This window comes from Photinus pyralis, unplaced genomic scaffold (assembly GCF_008802855.1).
Source record: "Photinus pyralis isolate 1611_PpyrPB1 unplaced genomic scaffold, Ppyr1.3 Ppyr1.4_LG5, whole genome shotgun sequence".
NCBI lineage: Eukaryota > Metazoa > Arthropoda > Insecta > Coleoptera > Lampyridae > Photinus > Photinus pyralis.
The window spans coordinates 10561765-10573721 of record NW_022170596.1 but is presented as its reverse complement, the minus strand read 5'-3'; the positions used below and the strand labels follow the sequence as shown (position 1 = coordinate 10573721).

The window sequence follows — 11957 nt, the reverse complement described above, 5'->3', positions numbered from 1 at the left end:
CGGAGTGTCGGAGTGACCTGAACGGTAGAAACATAAAAACTGTCAAACATCTGGCTTTAGACCTTGGATTCTTTTACCAGAACAAGAAAAGGTGCGTTGCTGTTATGCTCTTCTATTTAGTGTGTATGCATAAAAAGCAATATACTTTTATTATTACTCGAAACTATTTTTTATATTATATGTCAATATGTAAAGAATTATACCAAGAAGTAAGTGAAAGTAGTGAAGATCCCGAAGTATCATCAGTTTGGTGTTTTTGTGACCGGATATATGACTTACTTTAAATTTCATTTGTTTCAATCAATTGCATGTGCGTGCGTGGTTGTTATCGAGTCCTGAGTGACTTTCTTTCTTACAGCTTTATTGATTGATTTTTGTCGAATAAATTTATATCGTGTTTATATCATCTGTGCGTTTAATCGAAACCAAATAAAAGTGCTCATAATAAATTTTCTCTTCGTGGCTAGGATTGTGCTAGGTGTTAATTAAAAATCCGTTGAATAATATTCTTTGGGATTGGGGGAAGGCGGTTAAGGCTGCTGAATTTGTCGTATTGACAAAAATTAAGTCTTCATTGAGGTTTCCGTAATGGCAGTGGGTTGATTTCTCAATCATGCCATAAATGTTAGACCGAGGGGTAAACCGCTAGCAAAAATTTGTACACCAAATACCTTTTCCTGAAAAAATTCCCTTTAATTCCTTTTACACCCTGTACAAAGATTTAGGTGTTCCTAACTCACGTTTTTGTGAATGCATACATTTAAATAACTACTATAATGATACAAACCTAATTTTTGAAGGTAAGTGAGAATATTACCTGCTTAATCATAGAGGTCAAAGTATAAGATCACTAGAGATTATTACATTAAAGCGTTTACAACTACAAAACACTATCATCTACGGGTGCATTATGCAAATTACGATAGTTTCGTTATTGTCAGTGATTTGTTCACAATTGTGCATGGCTATATACACAACTGATTACGTTCACCCAGATGCTGGATTAAACTCTGTAAGTTTAATTCAATTACCGTTAGAGTAAACTCACTTTGGCTTTTTTGTAGAAGGAGATTATACAAAAATATGGCTACCCCTTGGAGGTCCACACGATTGAAACTGAAGACGGATACATATTGGAAACTTATCGAATACCTCATGGAAAACTCAATGTAACGTCAAAATCACAGTTCCCCGTTCTTCTCGTGCCAGCACTACTTTGCACGTCGCTAATTTACTTAAATTTAGGTCCTGGACTTAGTTTGGGATTTATGTTGGCGGATGAAGGTTATGACGTTTGGCTTGCAAACACAAGAGGGACAAGGTGGTCGAAAAGGCATAAATTCTTGGATCCGGTTCGAAATGAAAAGAAATTTTTTGACTACAGGTAGTAACGGTTTTATTAATGGTATACTCGTATTTATTAATAGTGTAGGATATTGCGCCAGTTAATTTTAGGTGTTAACTTGAAGGGCTAGTTTATGAAATGCTTGCGTTATGATTTAAAATGAAGCCATCTATTCATCATGTTAAAGAATTTCAGCCCCATATATCTAACATTTTCATTTACCGGGTATTTATATCCTTTATAGCTGTGTATGGTTTTCCGTCCTTTTGTCCGCCCATTGGTCTGTGTTCGCCATAAGTATTAGTTAGATCCCCAGATACTTCTTATAGCTTTAAATTTTTGTCCGGCTGATCATGTTGAAATGGTGTACGGGTATTTTGGCCATTAAGGTAGGACGATATTGATTATCAAGAACTTGGAACAAAAATTATAGGACTTAAAGTAAATCGGGAACTTGAAAAACTGTGTCTAAACCGATACAACGAAATATCGAAGGATCCATCACTTTTTCAACCACCATTTATTATTAATAACCTTTTTTAATAACCTTGCAACTTCCAGGATCCTTAATAATGACAATAAGAATTGATGAGCTAAGAAAATTAAGATAGTGGAAACAACACGAACATATTTTTTCAATATATCAATGGTTCAAGAACTGTGTGTCTCAAAATTTTGCATTTTGCGTTAATGTGGTATTTAAATTTATAATTGACTATTATCGTTGGGTAAAAAATTAAGATCGTTATTCAATGCTTTTATGTATTATCAATCAAAGTGTATTGTATGTAATTCACATTTAGAAGGGGCGTATAGCCGTATGCACATCCTCTTGATTAACTTATCGACATGCCATTAGTGTAAAGACTAAAGCGTATTAATTCCGCTCTTATTAGGTACTAATGTTAGTACTAATGTTTGCAGCTTTCATGAGGTTGGAATATATGATATTACTGCGAACATAGATTATATCCTGAAACGGACAAATTTCAACAAATTGTTCTACGTTGGTCATTCTCAAGGAACTATCTCATTTTTTACTATGTCTGCCACAAAACCTCAGTACAATGATAAGATAGCATTAATGATCGCGTTGGCACCCGTCGCCTACGTTTTCAACGTACAAAACCCCTTAATTTCATTTTTTAAGTATAATCTACCAAAAATCCAGGTAAAAGAATTTTTTTATTTCTTGGTACTCTCTATATTTTTTTAGAAATTAGCCGAAAAGAATCGAGTGTACGAACTGCTTCCGTACTCACCCTTATTAGCTTCATTAGGTAGCCTGCTATGCAACGACTATGCTGTGACTCAAATATTTTGTGCATCCATCGTTTACTTTCTTGGAGGATATAGTCCTAATTTTAACACGGTAACCATCAACGCATCAACTTACTGAATATTGTGCTAGCTTTACAGACTGCACTTCCAGCAATAACTAGTGAATCTCCCGCTGGAACTTCAACGAAGATGCTTTTCCATTACATTCAATTGGCTATATCAGGTAACCCACTAAATTGTAGTTAAAGGATCAATCATTTATGATTAAAGAGCAATTTCAAATGTATGATTACGGAGTAGAAAAAAATTCAAAGAAGTATGGTACCAAAACTCCACCAAAGTACAACATTAGTGAAATCACTGCACCCATCGCACTGTACTATGGAGGTTCGGACGGCCTCTCCACTCGCTCTGTAAGTACCCTTCGCTTGAATTTTAATCGGTAATTAATTTCTGCTTGTTTAGGATGTAGAGCTACTGATAGCTCAACTGCCAAACCTAGTAGAGAAACAGTTTATTAAGGATTACAGTCATTTGGATTTTCAATGGGCAAAGAATATTGTTCCTGTTCTACATAGTAAATTGATAGAAATAGTTAAGAAATATTCCAAGACATAAAAGACATTACTCTTCGCTCTAGAATCTCTAGAATAGGATACTAAAAATTCAATTAGTCAAACATAACACCCTTAAAATTCTTGGTTCGCTGTTTTGTGTTGCTGAATGCTCTGTTCAGATCGCCTGTATGTATCTACTCAAAATTATTACATGACTACTGCCAATGTTCGTTTTTTTAACTTGCTGAATACTTCGACTAGATCACCCCTATCCAAACTAACGGCGTGGGTACTCTTTCCCCGGCTGCGTAAATACATTGTTTACCACGGTACAGACGGCTTGGCCTCTGTACCGCAGTATAGAATGTTCCTGAAATTACTCACAAATCTCAGCTACATTCTTTACTGTGCTGCAGACGAATAGTCAGTGGTGTGCCGAATGCGGCTAGTTCTTTCTTTATCGAAAAGCGAACATACATATAAGTGGCGGTGTTTAGTACACTTGTCTGGCCTACGCGAAACCCTACAATTCTGTAGTAGTAGGTAAGCAAGCAAGATGCAGTAAAATTTTGCAGCTACCAATCCAGCACAATTTTGTCTGAACTACTCCAATTTAGGTTCATGGAGTAATGGAATGAAATATAAACAAATACAAACGAGGCATTAATTATTATTCATGTGAATTTATAATATAATTTACGGTAGTTTGATGTTAGTTAGTTACGCAACGTCTTATTTTTAATTAATTTAATAACATGCAAATTTGTACCTAATTTTCGTGATTAATTGTCTTTCATTATGCACAATTAGCTACTGGTTCCGTGAACGACGCACCTTAGAAAATGAGTGATCTGGAAGACCTGCATCGTCTCGACAATGTGCAGAACACGTTAATGCTGACAGAAATCTAGTTGAGCCGATGTATGATCTTCAAAACAGGTGTTCAATATTATTACTGAATGTGAATTTACAACTACGATCCTGAAACCAAACAGTAATCAACAGTTTGGGCCTTTGAAAATGGGCAAATGAACAAATGCGAGGAAAGAGTAGGTACGAACAAAAAATGGTAGCTGCTTTCTTCAGATAAACTAATCGTGTTGCAATATTTCCACTTGAGGATCGAAAAACGAACAGTGCGATCGGTATACTAAAGTTTGTCTTCCTCAGTTTTCGACAAACTGCTATGTCGTCAAGTGGTTTCTTGAAGTAAATGCGATGGTTGAAGTCTTTCGTCGCTTATTTGAGGAACTTCTCAAAACTAAGCTCTCTGAGTGTTTTGACAAATGTTGTAAAAGAATGAAGAAATGTATTCAGTCTAAGCGAGAGTACATGAAAATGCAATAAGTTGCGGTTCCTTTTCTACCCAGAATTTTGAGCACAACCCGAGTTGGCAAAAATACATTTATTCATCAAAAGTTTAAATATTTAATTCGGTTACCTACTTCCGACTAGCCCAATAAAGACCTCCCTAGTTCAGTGTACGCAATTTGTCTTCCAATCATTATTCAGTCGCTTACGTTGAAATACTTACACATACCTATTCAGAATTTAGGAATCGTCAAGGACCATGGATGGGAAACCTTTTGACGGTAAGTAGGCAGTTATTTTATTAATGAAGGCCAAATATTTAAATAAAACGCCTTCCGCATCAATCGATGTTCAATTCATGGAGGTAATCACCGTAATTTAGTTTAGTGTTTCATGATGAACACAATTTGGTTCATGATCTTATGTGCTACATTTTTAAGTGCCCAATTTGCTGTTTTCTGCCACGCTTCAATGAATCCGGTATGTTTTGGTTGTGCTTTATGTTAGTGTCATTATAATAGCGTAACAGGGTGTCAAAATAACATTATCGTCATAAATTTCTTCAAAGAAATCGCAACATTTAAATGTCCACGATGAAACCGTTGCTTGGTCATCAATTCTAGTAGTAGGCTAAAATAATCCATTTAGAAATCGTCATATGAATCCTTCATTTTCGTGCGTATTTTATGTCTGGAATTTTCTATGACAGTGGCAGTAACCCTTTCCCTGACTACTTTTCCTGTTGCCTGTCACTTTACCAGACTCCTTTTCCTGCTCCATCGTCTGTCACATTGGTAATGTCTAATGATTCCTGTCATTACTGACACACTGATCCTATATGAAAACTGAAATCTTATATTAAAAATAACAATTTTGGGAAAACACTCTTCAGTAAAATGACACTACTTGATTCGGTACTAAATGGACCTCGTACTTCAATATTTTCTCGCCAGTAATGTGACAATTTCCTGATTTTTATGTAAATAAATATTATTTCATACTCTATATAGCAATCAGTGCTAGATCGTATTTTACCAGACTAACGGCCGGTTGCAGGAAAGCGAATTATAATCAAAATCCTACATTATTGGCCAAATCTGAGTTTAATAAACAAGAATTTTGACATTTGATTGGCTGCCTACTGCCTACTGCCAATCATATGTCTTAATACCGGATTAAACAATAATCCCGGATTATTTTTTTTGTGCAACCGGCCGTGAATCTTTTTACGACGAGACTGGACTGGAGTGGCAATGTTGCCTAGTAACACCGACATCTATCTGTTAAACAAACACATCAAACAAATCCAAGTGATCGACTTTTGCTGTACCTATATCAAATTCTGTGGTAGGTATTCTAATAGAAAAAAGAATAGTATAAAATAGCTACGTTTCGGTAGTAAACATCTCACTCGTTAACATAAACCTTGATTTACTATTCTCATATGAAAATAACTAATGTTTTCAGTTCACTGATTTCATATTATCATAATAAATTTATTATATCATACTTGCGTAAGTAACACTCAGAAACCTAGTCAGCAAGTGGAGAATAAAGTGCGGATTATCGCAAAATAAAATATGTACAAAAACCCAGCAACTATTGTTTACCTCCTTTTTCGGCAGTAACGTAAGGTAAAACAAGTTAAAAAGTCCTTATGCAAACATAAATGACGAGAGCGTATTTTCCTCCTCCCATTCTCTTCATGAAACACTTTTAAATGCTTTCGTAAATAACATTGCGCATTGTCCACATTAGAAATTTTATTGAATACCTTCATAAATAAAGCATACAGCATGCGTAAACAGTAATTTTGAAGCCGGTATTAGTTTTAGTTTGATTCAAAATGCCTACATATGATATTTCATTTAACTGTTTTGTCGATGAACTCTTGTATTTTGGATTTCATTTTTTAAATAAAAGAACCAGCACGTTGGATGAAATTCAATGAGAATCTCATTGAATTTCATCCAACCTGCTGGTTCTTTTGTTCATTTAACTGCTTTCGTAAATAATAAAGTTGCTATTGCGCATGCGCAAAACCAAATTTTGCAACTGGATGCCAAATGCCTATGTATAAAATTTCATTTAAATGCCTTCATAAATAAGAAAGTTGGCATTGCGCATGCGCAAAACAACATTTTGAAAATGTCGTTCATTTTACATATATTCGTAGTGTTTGCATATAAAGTTTTATTTAAATATCTTCATAAATAAAAAAGTTAGCATCGCACATGCGTTAAACCAAATTTTTGACACTGCGCATGCACAAAACCAAAAATATGGGTATGCACTGAATCCTTGGACCAAGCCCTTTCAAATGAGTCCTATATCGCCAAAATTGGTTCAGTGGTTTAGAAAGAGTACGTGTGACGGACAAACGGACGGAATTGTTGAACATATCTATATGGCGTCTGTGTGCTAAACTCCAAAAAGCACCTAGTTAAGGAAACGTCCATAATTTTATTTCGAAACGTCCTATCGCTTTCAAAATTGGTACATATTTTTAAGGATGTACCTAAGAGCAAAACTAATGCCGACGTACAAATTTGTTTTGCGCATGCGCAACCCAAATTCCGCCTAGGTCGTATCAAATAAATTGAAACATTTTGCATAGAGGATGTTCCGACTACTACTTCCAATGCGTAAAGCGGAAATTACGTTGACCGCACGTGCATTCTTCACTAGAGGGTGGCTCGCTCTCATTTTCGACATTATTTCAACCTAGAGAAAGGACACCCCCGTGTAGTTTACACAACAATATCGATTGGTGAAGTCAAAGCGAATTTCTTGAAAACGAAGTGTAGCAAAGGGGTTGGTACCCATAAAGCGCAAGTGGAACATGGGTGAATTTCACTAAGGGCTTGATTCTACTTGCACCATATGGCGTAGATTTAGAATGTATGCAAAGCGGCCTTCCCCATTAATCATCTAGCAAGAAGGTAAACGTCCATAAATATAGCATGCTACTAACTAACTAACCCCACAATTTACTAAGCTATTTCGGTTTAAAAAAATTCGCTTTATCTGCACAACATGTGTGTACTTGTTTCCAATGTTTTGTTAACTACATGAAGATTCATGGTCAAACCAATACCTGACAAGAGTGAAGATATTGTACAGGGTGTCCCAATAATAATGGTCACAGGCCATATCTATGGAACCGTTAATTGCACAGTTTCGGGAAAAAAATTTTGTTAACAAAAGGGGCCAAGAGAAATCGCTGGAAATTATTTTCAAGTTTCTAGCTTCGCCGCCAGAGGGCGTACAATTCATTGTTAAGTAGAAAAATGACTTTTTTTTTAAAATATACCCAACAAACATGCATAAAAAATACATGCATAGCAATCTTGTATCAATTTTGCATCATTTTGATGCAACACATATTGCTCTAGCTCATAAAATATGAGGGGTAGGGGAAGGGGAACATCTATTTAAGGAATCGAATGTAACTTCGGTTTAGGTTAACCGATTTTCACATAATAGGTCTTGTTGGAAAGAGCTGTCTTCGTGGAATCAGATTTTACACTAATAGAGTCAATAGAGTAAATGTGATGAGTGGTAGAGGGCGCGATGTGACATTAACATAAACTTTGCAGGTTTTTTTTGAAAATTTCAAATTGAATGATATAATTATTATATGATATTATCAAATAAAATGAAAAAGTGAAAATATCATTGAAAACCGCATTTTGATATCTGTTTCCTAGACAGAGATATGGCGAAAATCCGAATATTCACAAATTTTAATTGCAATATTTATATTCATCTAAGTTGGATTTGAAACAAATGAACACATAGCAACCCATAATTATGTCAAATACGAATTAAATAATAAAAAAAATAGTAATTATAATTAACGTAGATGTTCAAACTGTCTGCCCTCATTTTCGATCCGCTGAGTAGAGAAAACAGCTGCTTCAATTTCAACCATAGATATGCTATGAACTGCTTGTCTAATTCTCTCCACCATGTCGTCTCTTGTAGTTGGCCTTGTTTGAAAGACTAGGTCTTTTATCCTTCCCCACAAATAGAAGTCTAAGCAAGTTAGGTCGGGTGACCTAGCTGGCCATGGAAAAATACTTCCTCTTCCTATCCATTTGCCAGGATAATTCAAATTCAAGTACTCTCGCGCATTTACGGAGAAATGTTCATTTGTTTCAAATCCAACTTAGATGAATATAGATATTGCAATTAAAATTTGTGAATATTCGCATTTTCGCCATATCTCTGTCTAGGAAACAGATATCAAAATGCGGTTTTCAATGATATTTTCACTTTTTCATTTTATTTGATAATATCATATAATAATTATATCATTCAGCAATATGTGCTGCATCAAAATGATGCAAAATTGATACAAGATTGCTATGCATGTATTTTTTATGCATGTTTGTTGGGTATATTTTAGAAAAAACGTCATTTTTCTACTTAACAATGAATCGTACGCCCTCTAGCGGCGAAGGTAGAAACTTGAAAATAATTTCCAGCGATTTCTCTTGCCCCCCTTTGTTAACAAAATTTTTTTCCCGAAACTGTGGAATTAACGGTTCCATAGATACGGCCTGTGACCATTATTAATGGGACACCCTGTACACAGATCCAGTAATACTGGATCACTGGATCCAGTAATACTGGATCACTCGTATCAACATGAAAACCTCAAACAAAAGGCGGAGCGAGCGTTACGTGAAGTTATATCCTATTTTGTTACTAACAAACTTCTAAATGAGAACAAAACAAAATATCGTGAATCGTGTAGGGGAGTGTTCAAAAATCATGCAATTCTAACTTCATTCGGACTCTACATCTACGAAATCTGGTTGTTTATATTCAAAAATAAAAATATCTTCAATTTAAACAAAATAAGTCACAATTACGATACTCGTAAAAATGCGGCATTATATAACTATCCAGGGCATAAATTGTCAATGACTGAACAAGGGTGCTACTACGCGTGCATTAAAATGTTCAACAAACTTCCTCTTGACATTCGAAATGTGAAAAACGTAAAACATTTCAAACAATTGGTGCACCACCTAGTGTTAAATATTGAACCTTATAGTGTAGAAGAATTTCTCCATCGTTGAGTCTTCGTCTTCCAGCTTCTTGTATTTACTGTATTTGACGTTATGTTGCTTCCTGTGCTTATGTTATTATGTACATTTTGCAAATAAATATTATTATTATTATTATGGTCGGTGTTTCTTGTGAGAACTCAGGTCTAGCCTGGTTAACTAATCACACGGATTAAAATCAAGTAACGATCAGTGTCTGTGTCTGTGTCTGTGTCTGGTGAAGTTATGTAGGGTCCTAAAAAAAAAAAAAAAAAAAATCACACATGGCCACAATAGTCAACGCTATCAGGAAAGAGGAAAACAAAACAAAAATACCATTATAATAATTCCTGTAATTTTATTAAATAGAGTTTATTGTGTGTTTCTTTGGCTTTGCGTTTGGGTTGAATACGAGTGGGTTGTGATAACGTGGTGGGTTTATGTGAAGAAGGAGTTATGTGTTTTTTAACTGTGCTAGGGCGTGTAACTTTATTGGGTGGACCTGTCTTTGTGGTGCATGTTGCCTTACTTGTATTTATGGCGTTTCTTTGTTCTTGAGGTTGTATTTGTGTTGTTGCTGGGGTTATTGATGGAGATATTACAGTATTTTGTGAGTTAGTAGTGCTGTTTAGGTTTTTACGTTTGGGTTGAATATGAGTGGGTTGTGAAAACGTGGTGTGTTTCTGTGAAGAAGGAGTTATGTGTTTTTTAACTGTGCTAGGGCGTGTAACTTTATTGGGTGGACCTGTCTTTGTGGTAGATGTTGCCTTACTTGTATTTATGGTGTTTCTTTGTTCTTGGGGTTGTATTTGTGTTGTTGCTTGGGTTATTGGTGGAGATATTACAGTATTTTGTGAGCTAGTAGTGCTGTTTAGGTTTTTGCGTTTGGGTTGAATACGAGTTGGTTGTGATAACGTGGTGTGTTTCTGTGAAGAAGGAGTTATGTGTTTTTTAACTGTACTAGGGCGTGTAACTTTATTGGGTGGACCTGTCTTTGTAGTGCATGTTGCGTTACTTGTATTTATGGTGTTTCTTTGTTCTTGAGGTGGTATTTGTGAGGTTGCTTGTGAGGTTGCTTTGAACGTTCCAATGTTGTGTTGAAGCGTTGCCGAATATGTAGGTACCTACTAGAAGCATTTTGATAAGAAATTTATTATTCCTCTGCTTGTTGCTCTATTCAAAAACCTCACTTCCTTTCAGAGCGAAACAATACAAAACTATGGATATCCGGTAGAAATTCACAAAGTTGTCACTGAAGATGGCTACATATTAAACAATTTTCGTATACCTTACGGAAGAAAGAATCAAACTTCCAAGCCACGATTTCCAGTTCTTTTAGTGCCAGGAATAGGAAACACCCACTCGGTGTATTTAACATCGGGCCCAGCTCTAAGCTTGGGGTACATTTTGGCTGACGAAGGATTCGACGTGTGGCTCGTAAACAACAGGGGCACCAAATGGTCTAAGAAGCACCGAACTCTCGACCCAATTCGGAACAAAAGAAGTTTCTTTGATTACAGGTAAGCTATGTTTTAAAAAGCTACAACTCACTCGTTAACTTTAGCTTTGAAGAAGTCGGCCTGTATGATCTTCCGGCTATTATTGATTACGTTTTAAATGTAACAAACTTTAAAAAACTGTTTTATATTGGGTATTCTCAAGGAACTACATCCTTCTTTTTAATGGCGTCGGCCAAACCGGAATATAATGAGAGAATAATGCTGATGACCGCATTCGCGCCAGTTACGTACCTTTTTAACAACCAGCATATATTACTTTCTTTTTTTAAGATTCATCTTAAGGAATTACAGGTAAATTATACTTATTATTTTATCCTCTGTGAATATTTCCACAGGAATTAACAGAGAAAAACGGCGTGTATGATTTGTTCTCTCACCCTTCCCAAATCACATCGTTAATTAATGCATTTTGTAATAATAACAACAACGGTATCCAATTTATTTGTGCTGTTCCAGTTTATTTTATAGGGGGATATAGCCCAAATCTAAATAAGGTAATAACTTTGACGAAGATTGGGTAAATGTGTAAGTATTAACCCGTAATGTTTCAGAGGATACTTGGTGAAGTCTATAAAGACTTGCCAACTACCATTTCAACCAAGACGCTATTCCACTACACTCAGTTGGCACTCGCAGGTATTGCCGCTCCTGCTTACTTTACCTACTCCATTCTCTTGTAGAACAATTCCAAATGTACGATTATGGTGCAACCAAAAATATCGATAAGTATGGTCAGACAACACCACCACAACTTAACATTAGCAAAATCACCGCGCCGGTTGCATTTTACTATGGCGGTACGGATAGTCTTGCCACGCGTCCAGTAAGTGTAACGTTACTTTGCATCGATCCTTGAGATCCCTATACTTTGTAGGATGCTGAATTG

At 35.7% G+C, this 11957-nt stretch overlaps 2 protein-coding genes across 2 annotated transcripts in view; both read left to right on the top strand.

Annotated features, from left to right (window-relative positions):
• The first annotated feature begins 847 nt into the window (after positions 1-847).
• On the top strand, positions 848-3660 carry LOC116172557 (lipase 1-like). The gene is made up of 7 exons (XM_031489790.1): positions 848-1012; positions 1065-1384; positions 2270-2516; positions 2562-2717; positions 2765-2849; positions 2897-3039; positions 3092-3660. The coding sequence occupies exons 1-7, from the start codon at positions 911-913 to the stop codon at positions 3242-3244; spliced, it is 1206 nt and encodes a 401-aa protein (XP_031345650.1). The 5' UTR covers positions 848-910; the 3' UTR covers positions 3245-3660.
• Positions 3661-4847: 1187 nt separating this feature from the next.
• LOC116172425 (lipase 1-like) overlaps positions 4848-11957 on the top strand; it is a 7349-nt gene continuing 239 nt past the window's right edge. Inside the window, exons 1-7 of the mRNA XM_031489639.1 lie at positions 4848-4974; positions 10752-11071; positions 11116-11362; positions 11407-11565; positions 11623-11707; positions 11752-11894; positions 11946-11957. The exon at positions 11946-11957 is cut by the window's right edge and continues 239 nt beyond it. Of these exons, the coding sequence (XP_031345499.1) occupies positions 4888-4974; positions 10752-11071; positions 11116-11362; positions 11407-11565; positions 11623-11707; positions 11752-11894; positions 11946-11957 (1053 nt within the window). The 5' untranslated portion in view covers positions 4848-4887. The remainder of the gene's footprint in view (positions 4975-10751; positions 11072-11115; positions 11363-11406; positions 11566-11622; positions 11708-11751; positions 11895-11945) is intronic.